This window comes from Pipistrellus hanaki (genome assembly GCF_964339955.1).
Source record: "Pipistrellus hanaki genome assembly, chromosome: 2".
Classification (NCBI taxonomy): domain Eukaryota; kingdom Metazoa; phylum Chordata; class Mammalia; order Chiroptera; family Vespertilionidae; genus Pipistrellus; species Pipistrellus hanaki.
The window spans coordinates 41,059,319-41,080,986 of NC_140504.1; the positions used below are offsets into that span (position 1 = coordinate 41,059,319).

General features: G+C 40.4%; 2 protein-coding genes across 4 annotated transcripts in view; both read left to right on the forward strand.

Annotated features, from left to right (window-relative positions):
* The first annotated feature begins 3,784 nt into the window (after positions 1-3,784).
* Positions 3,785-16,004, forward strand: HRG (histidine rich glycoprotein). Of its 2 annotated transcripts, XM_084871819.1 has the most exons (7): positions 3,797-4,088; positions 6,247-6,363; positions 7,189-7,279; positions 9,134-9,300; positions 10,940-11,020; positions 12,748-12,849; positions 14,556-16,004. In XM_084871819.1, the coding sequence occupies exons 1-7, from the start codon at positions 3,897-3,899 to the stop codon at positions 15,360-15,362; spliced, it is 1,557 nt and encodes a 518-aa protein (XP_084727945.1). In that variant the 5' UTR covers positions 3,797-3,896; the 3' UTR covers positions 15,363-16,004. The 2 variants fall into 2 exon arrangements, with proteins under 2 accessions (XP_084727946.1, XP_084727945.1); XM_084871820.1 differs by lacking the exon at positions 12,748-12,849 and having other exon boundaries at positions 3,785-4,088.
* Positions 16,005-20,987: 4,983 nt separating this feature from the next.
* LOC311616471 (kininogen-1-like) overlaps positions 20,988-21,668 on the forward strand; it is a 34,168-nt gene continuing 33,487 nt past the window's right edge. The window contains exon 1 of one of the 2 annotated variants that reach the window (XM_084871817.1): positions 20,988-21,427. In XM_084871817.1, the coding sequence (XP_084727943.1) occupies positions 21,233-21,427 (195 nt within the window). In that variant the 5' untranslated portion in view covers positions 20,988-21,232. The remainder of the gene's footprint in view (positions 21,428-21,668) is intronic. The other variant, XM_084871816.1, reaches the window with a different exon arrangement.

A 21,668-nucleotide genomic window follows, 5' to 3' on the forward strand; every position in this document is an offset into this window, starting at 1 on the left:
AAAATTTATTAAAAAAATAATAAGGGATCAACAAGAAATAAAGAATGCATTGTCTGAAATAAAAAATATTATACAGAGTCCTAAAAACAGAATGGAAGATCACAAGAATCAAATCAAAGATTTGGAACATAAAGAGCCAGAAAATACTCCTCCGCAGAAGCAAGAAGACAAGAGAATCCAGAAAGTTGAAGATAATGTCAGAAACCTCTGGGAAAATTTCAAGCGAACCAACATCACAATTATGGGGGTCCCAGAAGAAGAGAGAGAGCAAGATACAGAAAACATATTGAAAGAAATAGTGACAGAAAACTTCCCCCACCTGGTGAAAGAATTAGACTTACAAGTCCAGGAAGCGCACAGAACCCCAAACAAAAGAAATCCAAAGATGACCACACCAAGACACATCATAATTAAAATTCCAAGAGCAAAAGACAAAGAGAGAATATTAAAAGCAGCAAGAGAGAAACACCTAGTTACCTATAAAGGAACACCCATACGATTGTCAGCTGATTTCTCAACAGAAACCATGCAGGCCAGATGGGAATGGCAAGAAATATTCAAGGTGATGAATAGCAAGAACATACAGTCAAAAATAATCTACCCACCAAAGCTATTACTTAGAATCAAAGGCCAGATAAAGAGCTTCACTAATAAAAAAAAAAAAGCTAAAGGAGTTCATCACCACCAAACCAGAATAATTTGAATTGCTGAAGGGGGTTCTTTTGGAAGAGAAAGAAAATAAAGATAAAAATTATGAACAACAAATACATAACTATCAACAAGTGAATCTAAAAACCAAGGGAATTAAAAAAACCTGATGAACAATATTAACTGTTGAATATAACAGAATCAGATGTATGGAAGGGGAGTGGACTTATGATTTTCAGGGAAAAGAGGAGTGGGGGGTGCGGGAAGAGACTGAACATAAACTGCGCACCTATAGATGAGGACAATGGGGGGTGGGAAAAGGGCAGAGGGTGGGGTAGGAACCTGGTGGAGGGGGGAAAAAATGAGGAACTTTTGTAATAATGTGAACAATAAAGTTTTATTAAAAAATATATAAAAATACAAATTCTGGCCCTGCTGATTTTCCTCAGTGAAGAGAGCATTGGCCCACAGACTGAAGGGTCCCAGGTTCAATTCTGGTCAAGGGCCTGTATCTCAATCTGGGGCTTATGTGGAAATGTTGGAGGCAACCAATCTATGTGTCTCTCTGAAATAGATGTTTTTCTCTCTCCCCCTCCCTTCTACTCTCTTTAAAAATCAAAGGAAAAATATCCTTGGCTGAGGATTAACAACAACAAAAATAATAAAAATTCTGTTCCTGACTTTCCTGATCTTATAACCAGGACACCCAGAAAGAACCTGCATGCAGAGAGAACACATGGAGGTGAAGATCTATCTACCCCGGCTGCCCTGATAATCATCTTATGAAAAGTCACTAGTCCCCTGTGCATTCCACACCATTGACCATTCTCTGGCTCATGACTGCTAGAAAGCTTTCCCCAAGCCAGTCAGATGCTTCACCAATGCTAAATGTCACTTCCTAGTGAAAAGGAATACGGGAGGTGGTGGGGGTGAGAGGTTGGGAGGGATTTGCAACCTAGTTCAGCATCTGATTAAAACTGTAGTCTTACTTCCCCACTCTGAGTGACTTGGGCGGACCTGCAGAGCCTAACCCCAGAGCCCTGCCACAGCTGACTTGGATGGAGCTGCGGGGACACTCAGGCACCCGCCACATGAGGAGGTATATAGGTCAGAGCCGCCCCAGGAGTTCAGTTCAGGCTTTGGATCCAAAATTCCCCTGGACTAGTAGATCTGTAAAAGAAAGGTTAAAAAGGTTCTTGCTCATAGTTCTGGCTGATCATTCTCTCATACATTCTGCCACAACACTAGATCAGATAATTCCCCAGGAAAGATCAACTCTACTACTCACCATCAGTCTTTCTCCTCCTGACCATTGCCACCCTAGCACATTCACTGGCTCCCTGAGATGTCTGTGTCATCTGAAGCTACCCCATAACAGTGTGGCATCACTAGCATTGTGTCTGTATTTAAGATTCAATAAAGCAAGGGGGAGAGAAGGCATGGCTCTCGTGAGTACCCCTAAGTCTTAGCAAAACAAAACTGTAGGAAGAGCTTATTCTCATTTGTGGTGGCTTTTCCCTGCCCCATTCCTTTCCCTTTACCAGAATCTGATTTGTCCATGGCACTCTATATTGGACATGACCAATACATCAATAATTGCAAGACTTAATTAAGGAACTCAACTCATTGAAGCATAAAACAGTTTTTGTTTTAATCAATAGCATTCCCCAAACCCACCTTTGTGAGACCCCCTTAATAACATCTTGGCCAGATTTCATACTTTTCCAGTCATTGCACTGGGGTGGTATTGTTTGGGTACTTAAAAGCTAGTGTTGTTAATATTAACAGCTCAATATCAAACAAAAGTCAAACTGTGTCCCTTCCACTTTTAGCACTCCCTAAGCCAATCTGTGACTCTGGGAAGTGTGGTCTGCTCTTTGTATGGTGTACCCTGCCCTTTCCCTCTCTCTTTGAAATCCTTTCAGGTTCTGTCTGGTGCCCCCATCATTTTCAACCTTGACTGCACATTTGAATCATCTTGGAGTTTCAAAACTACTAATGCCCGGGTTTAATAACCAAAGATCCAGGTTGAATTGCTCTCAGGGGAGGCATGGACACAAGGACTTTTCAAAACTCCTCAGACAATCTGAGCTAAGGCTGGGCACCAATGCTGTGGACACTTATAGACACTCACTACAGAGAAGAGAGCAGGGAGGAAGATGCTGTCTAAGTGGGAAGGAAGTCTGAGCTGATTCCCTCTGGTCTGATGTTACTGGGTTCTCCTGGTATGAAGGATCCATGTAGGTATATTGTTTCTTTGGAGTAATAGGGCTGAGGGTCAGCTTAATCCCAGCTCTGTTCCCCAATACAGAGCCCCTCTTCCCATTGTGTAAACACTCTAACCCCTTCTCTGGGTTAGGTGGGCATCAAATGGCTGGATTTCCACCCTCACCACAGTTCTTTTCCACAGGAAACAATATTTTTGACATGTTTCAAGAGCCATAGGGAACTGAGATGATAGCTGGTGTCCTCAACTTCTTCTCAGGCACAATAATAATAATAATAATAATAACAACAACAACAAAAATAATAATCAATAGCATCATTTATTTAGCACCTGAATCTCTGCCAAGAATTGTATTATTTACTTTATGTTTTCTTATTAAATTATTATACAAGCCTGTCAGGAGGTATTAGTTTCCGTTTTATACATGAAGAAATGAAGACTCAGAGATGTTTCATAGCTTACGCAGCATCACACAGGAAGAGGGTAACCATCTAGAGATGAAATTCAGATCTGAGCAACTGGCTCTTAATCATTTTATTCTACCTGAACTCAGGTCCTCCCTTAAATAATATAGCTGTTTTTGCTAAAAACTTCTATGTCTATAATTTAACAATGAGAGTGATTGTGATAATCCCTGGCTGAGACAGGCCTGCAGATAGAGGAAAATTACTAATAACCTTAACCCCCACACCAATGAAAGAGGCAGTGCTTATGTTCAAAAACACTTTGGACCTTTTACCTACTAGAAATATCCAGATTTGTTCAGCTCACAATCTCACCCACACATCAGAGGCATGTCTCAACTTTCTGTCCCCAGAACCCATTAATCATTTACGGCATGGTAACAGAGATTTTAACCCAGGGGTCAAGGTGAACATTCAGTTTACACAACAAAAATGTATAAAGACTGATTAATCAATAGTGTGTGTGTGTGTGTGTGTGTGTGTGTGTTTAAAAAGTCTCTATAAAACTCTCTGCTGTTGTATACCATAGTAAGGGATAGTTTTCCCATTTTAACAAAATGAAGACATTCACTGCAGCTCTGCTTTCCATCCTTTGGATCACACTTAGATATTCCTGCGCTATGAGTCCCATAAACTGCAATGCTACTGAGCCTCTGGCTATGAAAGCACTAGACATGATCAATAAAGGACGTTCGAATGGCTACCTTTTTCAGTTGCTGAGGGTCACTGATGCCCACTTGGACAAAACGGTAAGGAATTGCCAATGGCAGAGCTAAATTGGGAAACTATGTACCAGGGGCAAGTGTGACTCTAGCCACTAAGCCTACTGCTTTGCACAATGGAATGGACTTGGTCAGTGTTTTCTGTTTGGTTTCTGCTGCTGCTCTAGAATCTTCTTCTTCTTTTTTTTTTTTCCCCCACACTAACATCTGTTATTAGTATATCCTTAACAATAAATCAATCTGTGAATACTTATAAGCACAAATGCTAAGTGCTATAAGAGAAAAAGTAGAATGAACTGTAAGCCTAGCCTTAAGGAAATAAGTATCAGCTCACACATTCTCTCTCTCTCTCTCTCTCTCTCTCTCTCTCTCTCTCACACACACACACACACACACACACACACACACACACACACACACACACTGTGTAGGGTAGGATATATTTAATTGACCGAGTGAATATTATAGATGTGGGACAATTAGAGAACTATTATCACTGAATGAGAGAATGCTTCATTTAGGATTTGAACAGGAAGTTGGGCTGGGTTAAAGTCATCGCAGGGAAATTCCAGGACTACCACCTCTCTGTGAGTGAAAAATCAGGAAGGAGAGTATTAGGGAGTAATTAGACACAAGCAGGGCAATTCCAGAAGTTCTATGTGAGATTTGGCATAGCAAGCAGGGTGGAAGAAAGAATGTAGACTTATCTTGCAAAGCAAGCCTACAGTCTTCACTTTGATCAGCAATTTTCAACTGGTGTGCCACAGGAATTTTTAAAACATGAAATACCTGACTATTGAGTGGGGGGTACTGAACTCTTGTCCCTTAGATTGTCAAATGAAAAAAGGCAATAGCCAACACACCAAAGCTGTTCAATGTGAATGAATGAAAATTATTATTTTTTTTTGTCAGATCGGCTAAACAACAACAACAACAACAACAAACTTGTGTGTGTACCAGAGAATTTTAGTAATAAGTTTATATGTGCCATGAGATGAAAATATTGAAAATCACTGACATAGATTATATACTTATTTGAATAGATTTGAGGGCTTGATAGAGATGAAGGAGGGAGGCCTCTCTTCCCTACTCCCCAAAATAATGTACCCTTTGGAGGAAGCACTAAAATCAGAGAGGTCAGATAATAGAGCACCAAAGAGGACAAGCAGATAACTTGATGCTTGTTGAAGTATTAGATGTGGAGGCTCTACAGGTTGCAGAGAATGAGTGCAGGGATTCAGGATTCAAACAGCAATTTAGTGACCTCTAGTCCCAGTCCAGGATCTCTGCCACATTATAGGACACAGGATGAACTGACCCAGGGCTACCTTTGAGTGGGAGCAGGGAGCACAGTGTACCTGGGGAGATAGATGCAGGTGGCAGGGGATTAAACTAGAAAACTATATTATGTATTCCAGAATGAGGAAATGAAGACAGACCTAGAAAATATTATTTTTAATATTAACAGCTCAATATCAAACAAAATTAAAAATGTGTCTCCCACTTTTAGCACTCCCTAAGCTAATCTGTGACTCTGGGGAAGTATGAGGTGGGACTTATGGCAATGAGAATTTAAAAAAGACATGAGACATTTCAAAGAAAGATCATTCAAGATCTGGTTACTGGATAGCAAAAGCAAAGAAAGAACTCAAAGCTGATGTCACATTTTTTTAAATCCAAAGATTAAGACAAGAAATAATTAATGGTGTCATTGAGAAAAGGCAAGATAAATTGAGAGAGGTAGCTAGTTTGTAAGAGAAGAGCTGATTTTGGGCAAGTTGAAATTAAGTCAAGAAGTCCAAGTTCAGGTAAGAGCTGGGTGAAAGGACAAAATTGTGCATACAGATTGGAGCTCATGGTGTGGCTCTCATCACTTATAATTTCTAAGTTTACATCTCCGCCCAAAATAATGGTACAATTTAGTGATTGTTTGTTAAAGCTCATAAACAGAAGCAACATCATGGCTACTTAAAAAGAACATTGGAATAAATAACTATTTATTTGAAGAGATAACTTTTTCAAGCTATTTATTCAAATAAATAGATCAAATGACACAAAAATAAACATCTGTAATGATTTGGAAAGGAACAGAAATTCTGTTTAAGAAATCAAGAGATTGTTTCTAATGAAAACATACTGGGCTCCCACATGTTCCTCACCTGTTATTCTCTTTGAATTTTTTCAGGAATCCACAGATGTCTATTATTTAGTCTTAGATGTCAAAGAATCTAACTGTCCAGTCCAATCCAGGAAACACTGGGATGACTGTGATCCAAATATTTCTAGATATCTACATGATATAGTAAGTAAACATGGTACAATTCCCTCTTTTTATTATTCTTGACTCTGTGTACTCTGTTTTCCCAGGGTAGCTGAATACCACAGCAAAAGAGGAAGAGCAGTTTCTGTCTTTTGACTCTTGAAGATTATGTTGACCTTGAATAATATTCTCTTGAGAGCCTCACCTAGGAATCCAGTTCAAAATATGTCAGTGGGACTTGTTTTAGCATGACCAGCAATCTTGTGCAAATCGCCTAATGTTGCTAGATGTTCATGTCCTGGGTTATAAAATAAAAGGAGGAGGTTGGAGTAGATAAACTCTAAGATCCTCTCTGGCCCTGACAGTCTTTGGGTGTAGAACCTAGGATACACTTGTAATTGTGTCCTATGAAGACTGGTCCCAGGAGGAGGAGTGACTAAAGGGGATTAATTGCAATTATCATGAGGAACGAGATCCCATGTTGCTTTGCACATGGATAATCAGGTCCCAGGCTGTCTGCCACAGGAGAAGAACACAAAGATGAAAAGCACAGATCTAAGATTTTAGTTCCAGAAAATAAGACACTTACATACCTAGAAATTATAGCATTTTTTTCTTGTCTTGAAAATGTTTGAGATAATGCCATGACCTGTTAAAACAGTTTATATGTGGTTCTCATGAGGGTTTTGGGTGCTTCTGACATCTAACTCTCGCAGAAACAGATTAAGAAAATACAGGTTTGAAAGAGGATTTGTTGAGAAACCAAAAATAAATTTTAAAGGACAATAAGGGATGTTGCATTACTTTTTGTGTTTTTTTTCAACCTGAAGAAAGCAATACACAATAATAAACTCCTCTTTTTTACAGGTGATTGGACAGTGTAAGGTAATAGCTACCACACATTTGAGTGAATTTCAGGATCTTAGAGTGAATGACTTCAACTGCACCACAAGCTCTGGTATGATAATCTATTAAAATACTACTTAATTCTAGATTGATATAGATTTCAATCATACAGTGGTATCCTATATAATAAAAGAGAAACATGTAAATTGATCTTCTATGCTCACCAGCCAATCAGGAGTGAGTATGCAAATTAACCCAACAAAATGGCTGGTTAATTTGCATACAAAGGTATTAGGCAGAGAGTGGAGCTGGAGAGCCAGTGGAGAGTGGAGGGGCTTGGGGAACTTGGCAGAGCTAGAGGCCTTAGGACAGAGATGGAGCAAAAGGGGAAAACCAAGAGTGAGGGAGCACCAGGAATTCTGAGAATAGTAGTTCTGGTGGCAGCCTCAGGATTGGAAGCAGAAGCCCAGAGTACGGGGAGCACCAGGAATGCTAGAAATCGTAGTTCTAATGGCAGATGGATATGCTAGACACTAGAGCAAAGTGAGCCTGGCACAAGTTACTGTTGTTGAAAGTTACCTGATCTCTTTAAGGTGGGGGACAGAGGGGAAGCAAAAGTGAGAGACCTAAGTAAATCAATGTCTAGGAAAAATCAAAGGGAAGATATCCTAAAACTTCTAGGAAATCTCCACCAATGAAACAAAGAAAAAAAAAAAAAAGCCTTTATTGTTCTGTGAGCAACAAATCAAACTGGGTGGCGGTATCAGACAATTCGCTCACATGATTGCAAACACAGACAGAAACTTGGGCATTGGAGAGAGCTCTCCTGAGGGCTCCCAGATTGGAGAAGTTGCAGGTCCGGCTGAGAGACCCACCCCCTATGCACGAATCTTTGTGTACTGGGCCCCTAGTTTAACATATAATACTATGATGTACAATAGTTCCTAACTATGCTCATGGACTTGATTATTACTCACTCTCCTAAAAAGTCACAAGAGGACTTCCTCCTATTATTGATACATTTTTCAAAAAATTAAATATATAAAAATAGAAAGCTATATAAGGCAGTGGAGCATCATTATAGAGAACATGGGTTCTGTCTGGGTCAGATTTGCTTGAATTTGAATTCCAGTCTCATAACTTACTAGTTGCATGGTCTTGAGGGAAAGTTACTTAACCTCTTTAAGGATTTCTCATGTGTAAAGCAAAGCTAATAATAGTAGTAGCTCATTGGGTCTTTGTTAGAATTAAATAAGATGCTCTGTATAGTACACTTCCAAAGTACTTAGCAATATGTTGACTTCAACATCTGAAACTTATGTATTAATACTACAGTTTTTACAGCAGCCTCATTTAATCTCATAAGACTATGTAACTTTCTATTTTAACTTCATAAAAGAGTTTCAGAGAGATTAAATTACTTGGCCTCATAAAATAGCCAAAATGTAATGAACCTTAACCTATCCCACCAGTATTGACTCTATAGTCCATGTTCTTTTTATTTACTTTTTCCAAGAGAATTATCACAGAGTTCCTTTAAAAATAACAAATTTTAGCATAATTCAATATACAAAAATTCAGCAGCTGAGCAATTCCAGGAGTTTTCCTTAAAGAAGACTGAGCTGTACCTTCTCTCTCTGGGCACAACTTCACTTTAATGATGCTCTTCCTCCTTGGCAGAGATACGAAAAGTTCATTAAAATATTAACACACTTTATGAATGATGGGATTGGGGCATCTGAATAGGGTAATGACTGAGACTTGAGCAGCAGAAGGATCTGTGTTTAAGTTTAGCTCTGCTGCTGATTAGGTGATTTGCTAGAACAAGTTTTTTAGCCTCTCCAACCCTCAATTCACCCATCTGTAAAACAGGAGCTATTGTCATAGTTTCTACCATGCATATATGTATTAAGTCACAGCACTGATAGTGCTGTTTAACCACAAAACTGCCATCTTCTTTCTCCAGTCTTTTCTGCATTGGCCAATACTAAAGACAGCCCTGTACTCTTGGATTTCTTTGAGGAGACTGAGGTCTACAGAAAACAAGCAGAGAAAGTCCTTGAGATGTACAGAAAGGAGAATGGTGACTTTGCTTCTTTCAGAGTGGACCAAGTGGAGAGAGTTGGCAGAGCTGTGAGTTTCCACTAATGTCCAACTGGAGTCTGAGGGCCCAGGCTCCAACCTTGCAGGCACAAATTCATTTACATTGACCCTCTTTCTACTGGCCTTCTTGGGCCAGATGATTTTTATTATTATAGGTAACATTCAATATAATATTAGTTTCAAGTGTATACAAATTCAAAAAAATACATGTATCCTTAAATTCATTGCAGCCTTATTTACAACAGACAAGATATGGAAGCAACCTAAGTGCCTACTGATAGGTGATTAGATAAAGAATATGTATTATATATTTATAAAACATTACTTAGCAAAAATGGAATTAAATCTTACCATTTGTGACAATGTAGAGGGTACTATGCTAAGTGAAATAAACCAGAGAAAGACAAAAACAAGCTGCTTTGTTTGTTTGCTTGTTTTAATACAATAGCAACTTTATTGAGGTGTAATTGACATTTAATAAACAGCATATATTTAGTTAGAATACACCATTTAATAATTCTAATATATTTATATACCAGTGAACACAACACCACACATAAGATAGTGAACATATTCATCACCCCCAATACTTTCTTGTTCCTTTTTGTTATGCTTCTATCTTGACCAATTGCTCTTGCCTCCTGATGCAGATTTAAGAGACAGACAGCAGATACCACAGAACTACCCTCCTGCAATTTTTAAAAAAAATTTTTGGAGATGTGGAGAGTGTGATATCAACAGAGATGAAGAATCCAAATGAAAAAAGAGCAAAATGCTGAAGAGCATACTAGGGTTATGAGTCATTAAAATCATCTAGTCCAGTGGTGGGCAGACTGTGACTCTCTAGTCACATGCAGCTCTTTGGCCCCTTGAGTTTTTAGCAAAGGCCAGTTAGGAGTACCCTAATTAAGTTAATAAAAATGTACTTAACTATATAGTTTAAGTTTAAAATATTGGGCTCTCAAAAGAAATTTCCATCGTTGTATGTTGATATTTGGCTTTGTTGACTAATGAGTTTGAAGACCACTGATCTAGTCCTATCCTCTTTGTATTATGATGGAAAACAGGCTCAGAGCAACTTCCTCACCACATCCAGGACAGTCCTTCCCCATCCAGGGACTCAAGTGCTTCCCACCCATAACAGTCTTGTAGAACAGCTAGTTTATGTTGTCTTCTATTCTGAAAACACAAAGTGAGATAGATAATGTTGCATACAAGCAATGGGATCAGTACAATGCAATTACGTACTAAAAAGAAGGTTTTTGGACCTGTATTGCCAAGGGAGAAAAGCAGGTTACAGAATAATACTTAGACTATGATCCCCCTTATATTAAACAATTAGATATGTGTGTATATACACAACACATTTAGGAAAAGGCTAGAAGGAAAAACACATCAAGTAGATGATGGTGGTACCTCTGAGAGGAAGAGGCTGGGGTACAGGAAGAATGACTTTTCACACTATGCTTGATTATGTCTGTATTATCTGAGCTTTTTCAATCAAATAGTATTCATCTTATCACTTGGTAAATTTTAAAAAGACCCAGAAAATAAGAAGAATGGCACATATTGGTGGATCCTGATAGTGCCTTTCCAGTATATTAGATAATAGGTATCTAATAGCTTTTTAAAGATGTTCCTGAAACTGCTTTGATCCTATTTGTTCTAGAGAGGAGGGAGGAGAACCAATTACTATATTGACTTCTCTGTGAGGAACTGCTCCAGTGACCATTTTCGCAGGCACCATAATGTGAGTATAATATAAGTGTGGAATACCTGGTAACATTTGGAGACTACTTACTATGCGCCAGATACCCTAGAAAAGGTTTACATGTATGTTAGCCTATTATCCCCACCACCACCCTATGAACCATATAGCAATTTTCTCCCAGATTTACCTATGGGGAAACTGAGGCATGGTGACAAAACTAATGAGAATATTATTTCATAAATATACATGATATATGCCTAAACTTAATAATGAAAGGTTTTTTTTTTAACTCATCAGGATTAAAGACAGCTAATACTAATAACTAGAATGTATTAAGAACCTATACTCAGGGGTGCTTTCATTCACTTCATTTCATTCGCTCCTCACAGTGACCACATTTGACAAATGGGAAGGTAATGGGCTCAGTAAAGTAAGGCTCTTGCCTAATGTTCACAACCAAGATGCTCAGTCAATGGGATTTTCCCCGCTACTCATGTATAAACTGATACTCATGTGCCTACAGAAAGTATGAATGATAAGCAGCATTTGTATAGCAAGCTATAGTTTAAAAACCACTACCAAATATTATTGCTTTGTTGGATCCCTGTGACTATCCCCTTGACCCCAACAAATCCTTAACTATCTTGATGTGGAGAATGCAAACTCAGTGCAGAAACATGGAGGCTGGAGAAGAGAAGCTCAATGATAAATGTTCTATAGCATCATTTCATTTGATTAAGCCCTCCCACAACCTGTGGGTAGATAGTAGTGTACTCATTTTAGAAATAAAGACTGAGTTTCGGAAATTTTATGCAACTTACCTAAATCTCATAGAACTAGTACATGATGGAGCCAGGATTAACATAGGTCTATCTGACTCCAAAACTGTACACAAATTTTTTTCTTCTTGTTGTTTTTTGTTAATCCTTGCCAAAGTTTATTTTTCCTTTGATTTTTAGGGAAAGATAGAGAGAGACATCGATGTGAGAGAGACACATCAATTGGTTGCCTCCTGCACAAGCCCTGACCAGGGCATGGGACCAGGGAGGAGTCTGCAACCAATAAAGCACTCTTGACCAGAATCAAACCTGGGACCCTTTGGTCCCCAGGTTGACACTCTATCCACTGAACCAAACTGGATAGGGCTGTACTCAAAATCTTACTGCTTAACAGTCTTCTCAAAAAAAGGAGTTTTCTATTTGTAACTTTGACAGCGGGGTTTAGGGATCTCTGGGGCAGAGGGATGTCAGCCAGGTGTAGCATCTGAACTTAGGGTAGGGCCAGATGAGTCTCTTTGACAGGGTCTGTGCAAACCCATTTTTATAATGGCTCCCTTTTTTCCAAAACTTTTCCAAGGGTCTTGGCTAAAGTGTACAAATCTCGCTTCTACATAAATCTTCTTTTTCTCTAGGCACAGGCAACTCAGGTCTTCAGTGCAAAAGAGCTGATCTAACACTGAGGCATCAGTGACATAATATTCCCAACTACCACCCCTGGGGAAGGCCAGTGCTAGTGACCAGTCATGGAAGAGAACAACAGCAGTAATGAAAATCTTTGGAACCTGTACTTTCCCCAAAGTGTTGACTAGGAAATATTGTTAAATAACTGGTGGAGATATTTAATGATATTAACTTGATTTTTTCTAGAGCTCTCCTTCCTTTCTAGAATATCTGGAAGTTCACAACTCTAGCTGGGCATCTTCACACACCACCTGCACACATACACACAAATACACATACACTAACAGGTTTATGTCTTATTTATAGGTCTTTGGATTCTGCAGATCAGTTTTGTCTTATGATGTAGAGGCCTCTGACATGGAAACACCAATAGGGGTTGACACAAACTGTGAAGTCTTCAACCTTAAGGTGAGTTATCTAAGCAACCTTTGTCATGAGCAGTGCCAGACTAAGTAATGTTTTCACACACATAGTGTATTTTGTTCTTATGGTTTTTTGTGTGTGTATATGAGAGAAAGAGAGAGAGAGAGAGAGAGAGAGAGAGAGAGAGAGAGAGAGAGAGAGAGAGAGAGGAATGAGATGTGGTGGGGCAGCAGGGAGGGGGGAGAAAAACAGAAAATAGCACCTGGAGAAGTTGTACAATTGTTGGTAAGACACCAAAAGTGTGACACTTTTTTCAAGAATTTGGAAAGTGTAAGATTTGGCATACAAGTAAAATCACGACCAATTTAACCAACCTTTAATGAATTTGAAAATGGTTCTTGTAGCTAAGACTCCATTGCTGACTTAATAATCTAGTTTTATTATTAGGCACAGAATATAAGGGTAATGAATTTGTGTCAAGTTTATTATATAAACATATATAAAATACAGAACAACATTTTAGTAGAATATCAGTGTGTAGAAACTTTTGTTCTACACACAAATATTCTTCACAGAATTTTTTATATTAGAAAAAAATAATTCAAACATCCACGTGACAAATCAAAAAGGGGTGCAAGTTTATTACCATGGGGATGGCTGCACATATTTTTTTTAAATATTAAAACCTGAATAAGGATCCCTAACCAGTTTGGCTCAGTGGATATAGTGTTGGTTTGTGGACTAAAAGTTCCAGGTTTGATTCCAGTCAAGGGCATGTACCTTGGTTGCAGGCACATCCGCAATAGGGAGTGTGCAGGAGGCAGCTGATGGATGTTTCTCTCTCATCGATGTTTCTAACTCTCTATCACTCTCTCTTCCTCTCTGTAACAAAATCAATAAAATATATTTAAACAAACAAATAAAACCTGAATAAGGATAGTGAAGAGGTGAAGTGCTCATTTTTCAGAAGAAAGAGATGCGAGAGTCTCAGAACTCTGTTGAGAGCAGAAATTATAAGGCACTAGTTTTCCAAATGTTGATCTACAGATGAGTACCATTCTGTAATATAATTTTATCACTTTATATGGAAATGAGAAAAATAACAATAGTAAGAAAAAATTTTTTTGTGGTAGAACATATTACAGGCAGTCCTTTGGTTATGTCAACTCGACATACATCATTTAGTGGTTGTGTCACCATCTCCCATTCATTTCTTTTTTAAAAAAAGTTCCGTCATTTTGACGTTTGTACATATGTGCTTTATGTTTTTTATTATTTACTATATGTACCACAAGAAAAAGTAAGGAATTGTTATCTTTCTTTAAAATGTTTTTTTTTTTTTTACTGTTTCACTTCATTACTGCTGTATATGTGCTCCATGTGAGTGAAGTAGGTGCTTATATAAGTGGGTTCCAACTTACGGCGAAAAGTTACATCACCTTAGGAATGGACCTCCGACATAACCTGGGGACTTACTGTATATACAAAAGAACCATCCTTTACTCTGGGATTATCTTTCTGACTGTTGTTATAAAATATTGCTATTGTGAAATGATGGTGGTAAGTGATGATTTTTGTTTGTATTTTAAATACGAACTTGCCTAGATAAAAATATGAGAACCCTTTTTTGATACCTACTTTTAAGATTTATTCCTGCAATCCAAAAGTATGGATTTAGTTGAATGAAATCAAGTTAAACATCTCATTTCTTCTTTACATGATGATATTCACTTTTCTATGTCCTTCACCAGGAACACAGAAACATAAGTGATGTAAAACCCCATCTGGACCGTCCCCTCCACTCTGGAGGCCATAGGCATTCCTCTGCTAGCAAGACTCCATTTACACACAATAGATCCAGAGATAACCTCCATCGCCACAAGTCACATGAATCTGGATGCCCACCTCCTCTGGATGACAAAAATCACTCAGACAGACCACCACTTCAAGCAGGAGCTCCTTCACGATTGCCCCCTTCAAGATGCCATCACCTCCATTTTGGCACCAATGGCACACATGCACCCCCTCAAAATCATAGTTCCAATGAGCACCATCCCCATGGACATCATCCCCATGGACACCATCCCCATGGACACCATCCCCATGGACATCATCACCACGGACACCGTCCCCATGGACACCGTCCCCATGGACAACATCCTCATGGACACCGTCCCCATGGAAACCATCCCGATGGACATCATCCTGATGGTCATGGTTTTTATGACAATGGACCCTGTGACCCACCGCCCCATAGTCAAGAACCCCAAGATCGCTATCACCAGGGCCATGGCCCACCACCTAGGCACTCAGAAGAAAAAAGTCCAGGAAAAGGACACTCCGCCTTAAAATGGAGAGAAATTGGATATGTTTACCGACTCCCTCCGTTAAAGAAAGGTGAAGTTCTTCCTGCTCCTGAAGCCAATTTTCCCAGCTTCTCATTGCCAAACCACAGCCATCATCTAAAGTCAGAAATTCAGCCCTTCCCTCAATCAGCCTCTGAATTATGTCCAGGGATGTTCAAGAGTGAATTTCCACAAATTTCAAAGTTTTTTTAAAGAAACATTTCCAAAAAGAAATCTGAGTTCTTTAAAAAATGAGTAATGTTCTGAATTAGAACCATAAAAAAAAATGTAACCAATAATAAATGCAACAATACAGATTATTGTAATCTTAACTTTCATATTCAGAACAGGAAAAAAATGTGGATAGGGGAGGTGATGTGAGAAGAACAAGAAAAATGGAGAGGGGGAAAAAAAAAAAAATCTCAGTATCCCAAGCCAAAGGTAATTCTCTCACTGGCTACTATACCACTCAAGACAAATATCTGATCCTCAGATTTTCTTTACTTCCTGGGCTCAACTCTTTTAATTTTAAGATCATTCCTCTTTTAGTACTTATGCTGTAGATGGGCACACCATGAAAGTATTTATTTTCATATAAAGAATTGTTCTATAGTAAAAGTGATCCAAATCCACTCCTACTTCTCCTTTCTAGATCTCTAAATCCCCTTTTATTTGGAGAAATAAGTTCTAAATTTAATTATTAAAAAAACAAAACAAAACAAAACAAAAAAACCTCAGGATATAATTGTCAAAGAAGTTATAGGCATGACTCATGAACATAAATTCAAGTGCATAAATTCAGAAATATCACTTTATTTTCAAAACATCTATACTAATAAAAGGTTAATATGCTAATTAGACTGGATGTCTTTCCAGACAAAGCCACTGGGTGCAAGGGCTGAGGAAAGCCATCATGGCTGGGAGGGCCCATCGAAGAGCGCCGGCCAGGTGGGCAGGGCCTCCCTCTCTGGAGTATTGATGACAGGGCCCTGGCAGGGCGGGCAGGGTGTGCAGGGCCTCTTGTGGGCGGGTATCAATGATGGAGCTCAGACCAGGTGGGAAGGATCTCCCTCTGCTCTTCAATTGATCACAGAGCCCCGGCAGGGATCTGGCTTAAACCAGCAGTCAGATTCACCCAAGAGGTCCTGGATTGGAGAGGGTGAAGGCCAGGCTGAGAGGCCCCCAACCCCTATGCATGAATTTTGTGCACCAGGCCTCTAGTTAATTTATATTTCAAATTTCCATCCTGCTGGGTTAATAGAAAACTTAACCTAAGTCCTTCTTAGAGTTTCCACTCCCTGCTGCTCCCCACACAAAGAATGCCATAGTTCAAGAGTCTCACATAGTCCCAGGTGTTTGGATGATGAGCATGAGAAGAAGGCCTGATTCTTCCTCACTGGTTCACCACCTGGGGGTGAAGGAATCTCTCCAAAATTACTGATAAACATGACTGCCAAAAATACCATATTCACCTCCCTCTGGGATCTTGCTGTTTGTAAGGCTATAAGTCCAGAAAGCATGGCATAGATGTCCTCTGCTTCCAGATCCCCAAACTCCTCTCTTCTTCTCATACCTTCTTCCATGGTAGGGGCTTTTCTAGTCTCATAAAGTTTCCTTTATTCATTTTTAATGCCAGGGCACATTTTTTTCACATTTGAATTTTCTATCTTTTTTCTTCTTCCTGAACTAGATTCAAGCATTTAAACTTGAGCTAATATGACGTTAGATTCTTTCTATCTGACTTATTGAACCAGTTTCAGGTGTGTGGTGGTGGTAGCATAGATTATAATGGGGGAAGGGAGAGAAAGAAAAAAAAAGCAAACTAAGGGTGAAAGAGTCTTGGATAAGGTATTGGGGTAGGAAGAACAAGATGCAGAAGCTGAGGGTGGGAGATGACTGATATGCATGGTACAGGAGGAGTGGAAAGGAGCCCAAGGCTGATTACAGTGGGTGCTTCAAGTGCAGACTCAGAAACAGGACTTGGAGGAAGGTGATCAAAAGATGCAAACTTCCAGTTTTAAGAGAAGGGAGGACTAAGGTGAAATTTATAGAATCATGTCTAAGGTTAGCACTGCTGCATGATATATAGGAAAGATGTTCAGAGAGTAGATCCTAAGAATTCTCATCACAAGAAGAAATCTTTTCTTTTTATTATTCTACATGAGAGAATTAATGTTAAAACTATTATAATCATTTTAAAAGATATAAATCAAAGAATCATGTGGAATACCTTAAACTTAGACAAGGATGTATGTCAATTATCTTATCTAATAAAAGAGTAATATGCAAATTGACCATCACTCCAACACACAAGATGGCTGCCCCCATGTGGTGAGATGGCTGCCCCCATGTGGACACAAGATGGCTGTCACAAAATGGCTTGCAGGGGAGGGCAGTTAAGGGTGACCAGGCCAGCAGAGGAGGGAAGTTGGGGGTAACTGGCCTGTAGGGGAGGGTAAATGGGGGAGACCAGGCCTGCAGGGGAGGACAGTTGGGGGGACCAGGCTTTCAGGGGATGGCAGTTAGGGGTGACCAGGCCTGCAAGGGAGGGCAGTTAGGGGTGACCAAGAGAGCAGTTAGGAGCAATCAGCTGGCAGGGGAGCAGTTAGGCATCAATCATTCTGGCAAGGGAGTGGTTTAGGGGGTGATCAGGCTGGCAGGCAGAAGTGATTAGGGGCAATCAGGAAGGCAGGCAGGCAAGAAGTTGGGAGCCAGCAGTCCTGTATTGTGAGAGGGATGTCTGACTGCCCGTTTAGGCAGTCAGACATCCCTGTAGGGGTCCCAGATTGGAGATGGAACAGGCTGGGCCGAGGGACACACCCCCATGCATGAATTTCATGCACCAAGCTCTAGTCTTATCATAAAAGAGTAACATGCAAATTGACCATACCTCTGCTATACCCACAAGCCATGCCCACCAGCCAATCAGAAGTGAGTATGCAAATTAACTCAACCAATATGGCTGCAGCCACGGAGAGAGCTGAAGGCTTGGGTTTCCCTGGCAATGGAGGAAGCCAAGCATCCTGCCCACTCTAGCCTGCCTTGGTTCCACTTAAGGCTACAAAGTTGCAATTATAGAAGATAAATAAATCCCAGATACCAGAGCCTCTGCTTGGGTCACTGGGGGTGTGTGGCCGGCATGCAAACCACTACAGGCTCCTCACCCAGGCTGCCCCACACTCCAAGGGAACCACCACCTTGATGCAGGATACCCTTCAGAACAATCCAGCTGGCCCCCACTCATGTACCAGGCCTTTATCCTATCTAATAAAAAAATAATATGCAAATTGACCATCATTCCAACACACAAGATGGCTGCCCCTATGTGGTCAAAGATGACTGCCCCCATCATCTTGGATACAAGATGGCCAGCATGAGAGGGAAGTTGGGAGGGACCAGGTCTGCAAGGGAGGGCATTTGTGGGTGATCAGGCCAGGTGGGGAGGGCAGTTGGAAGGGACCAGGCCTGCAAGGGGAGGCAGTTAGGGGTGACCAGGCCTTCAGGGGAGTGTAGTTAGGGGCAAACAGGCTGGCAGGGGAGCAGTTAGGCATCAATCATGCTGGCAGGGAGAAGCAGTTCAGGCAATCAGAAAGGCAGGCAGGCAAGCAGTTGGGAGTCAGCAGTCCTGGATTGTGAGAGATGTCCCACTGCCTGTTTTAGCTTGATCCTGGTAGGATCCTGGACAGTCTGACATCCCTTGAGGGTTCCCAGATTGGAGAGGGTGCAGGGTGGGCTGAGGGACAACCTACCCACACCCCAAACCCCCATGCATGAATTTCATGCACCAGGCCTCTAGTTTCTTAATAAAATTAGAATCTGGCAATGGGTTCAGGCAGCATAAGAAAATGAAAAATCATGTGACTTTGAAGAAGGCCCATCCTGGTTCTAATCCCAGTACTACAACTTATTGACTATAAGATCCTAAGAAAGTCATTAAACCTCTTTTGGGACCTATTTTCCTTTTGTAAAAAATTATGATGGAGGCATCCCATTTCCCTTTTCTAACTAGAGTAGAGCTAGATGTTATTTCCTGAAACCTCACAATGATATCAGAAATATTTAATAACCAAAATGACACCAGCTCTGACCAACAGAGTTGGTACAACAGCCAGTTAGAATGGTCACCTGCTGTAAACAACCAGGAAGGCTCCAGCCAAATGTCTGCTCTGCAAAATCACATTCCTCCAGAAGCATGAACACAGGGTTGGCTGCTTAGATAGAGAGTAAAGAAAGGTGAAATCCAAGACAAAAAAAAAATTTTTTAAATGCATACCTCAATAACTCACAAGAGCATTTCAGTAGTGTTTTCTAATTTATAAAATACTTTCACAAATATTGCCTGAACTATTGAAAATAGTACCTAGAAAACAAGGGATTGAATGTCCCCAATTCATGTCCATTGAATGCATTTATAATATGCAAACACAGTTGCTGCAGCTGAATAATGGGGTAAGAAATCATCCCTACTCCAGGTAGCTTACATTGTACTAGAGATTTAGACAAAATACCATTGATTGCTCCTTTTCTATATTTGTTTTATTACACAATAGCTAAAAAGTGTTTGTTATTGTCAGAAAATTGGGCCTGGGATTAGAACCCAGATCAGTCTCCTCCAAAGTCACATGCTTTCCTGTTTATTATGCTGCCTGTATACACTGGCAAGTCCTGTTTCTGAATCTTCACTTGAAACACCAACCCTGATCAGCCCTGTGCTCCTTTCCAACTCCTCCTGGACCCTGCACATCAGTCATCTCCTCCCTCTCCCACCCCGAGCTTCTCCATATTTGTGGGTCTCTCTTTCAAGTCTAAGAACTTACCCAAGTCTTTTTCATCCTTAGTTTCATTTCCTACATCTCCTACCACACCCTGGCCCTGCCACACACACACTAGAATCTACCTTCTGCCATCATCACACACCTGAAATTGCTTCAATAAGTCAGGGATTCTTAACCAAACAGCCCTAATATTAGGCTCTGCACATATATTATTTCATTACCCTCAGAAAACCTCATAACATATCATATTTCAATTTTCTAGATGAGGAAATGGAAGCTCAGAAAGGCTATATGACCCTGATTTGCACATAGCAGTTAAGTAGCAGAGCTGGATGGGAATCAAGGTTGGGCTTACTGTCAAGCTCATATTCGTGCCACTCTGCTACAAGGCAATCATTCAGCCCCCATAGGTCCCTCTTTTCCAAGGGCTCTCAGGGAGATTGGCTTGCCAAGCTGGGTATCCGATCACCAACAACAAAAGCATCAAACATCATTTTTGGGGGAAGAGAGTAACATTTGAGGGCAAACATCTACTAGCCCATATCTTTAACCTACCTTCAGACCTCCTCTCCCTGAATAGTCTACTTGATCTGAAAGGTCACTTAGGCTTGGTGAATGAAAGACCCCTAAAAGTCCACCAAACCAGAAACAAGAAGGAAGGACAGGGTAAGCAGGCTTCACTCAAACTATCTCTCCTTATGTTTCTTCACCCTGGAGAACATTTTCCTTTCTACAGCAGATCCAGTTGAGTGGAGAGAGGTTGGCTTGGACAGAGAACAGATATGGTGCCTGTTTTTTATTTTCAGACATGCCAGTGTCTTGGTGTAAGACTCCTTGCACTCACTATGTCCCTGTGCATGGGCTTTCCATGAGGGCAAGGGAATTTTATTGAAAGGTGTCTGCTCATGGTTGCATTGTTGTCACATGTAGTGACCTTCATAAATAGCTTTGGGAAAGTCATTTGGGAAACGGAATAACAGATGGTTGATTTTTTTTCCTGCTCCTTTATTGGATTGTACTCTGATTTGCTATGCAAAGTTGTACACTTTCCCGGAAATGTGCTCACACATGCCTTCCAAATGCAAACAAGCAGGTCAATGACCCAATGTTGTAATGTACCGGCCTGAGATCTGCTTGGATAATCCAGCAGAGCCATTTGCCCTTTTGTAACAGGGCAAATAGTGGAGGGCTGTAGGAAGTTAAGCAGAGAGGAGAGACAGAAGAGAGAAGAAGCCAAAGAGAGTTAAAATCAGCCTCCAAGCTAGCCTCCAATTCTTGGTGAAACTCCCAGAGGGAGACTGATAAGTCATGAAGTTAATTGCCATCCTTTTCCTTTGTTCCACGCTGCTAACAAGTTTAGCCCAAGAGGATCAACCACAAGAAATTGACTGCAATGATGAGGATGTATTTAAGGCTGTGGATGCAGCTCTGAAGAAATACAATGGTCGAAGTAAAACTGGCAACCAGTTTGTATTGTACCGCGTAACCGAAGTCACCAAGACGGTGAGTGAGTTGTGTTTAACCTTGAGGTCATTTGGGATTGGTGCTATCTCTTGAATCCAGGACACACACACACACACACACACACACACACACACACACCACAAAAAAACAACAACAACAACAACACCCTGATAATTAAAAGTAGAGGCTTACAGCTCTTAGAAAAGACCAACCCCACTCTCTGGGCTGGGACTTGTGGAGAGTATGACTAGTCCTCAAACCTCCAAGGTTGGCCTCTTGG

What these genes read in the sequence shown, in the direction of transcription:
- HRG (XM_084871819.1), top strand. Translation starts at nt 3,897, where the DNA reads ATGAAGACATTCACTGCAGCTCTGCTTTCCATCCTTTGGATCACACTT. An exon ending in TGGAGAGAGTTGGCAGAGCT is followed by an intron (nt 9,301 to 10,939) that starts GTGAGTTTCCAC and finishes TATTTGTTCTAG; the next exon opens with AGAGGAGGGAGGAGAACCAA. An exon ending in ATTTTCGCAGGCACCATAAT is followed by an intron (nt 11,021 to 12,747) that starts GTGAGTATAATA and finishes TCTTATTTATAG; the next exon opens with GTCTTTGGATTCTGCAGATC.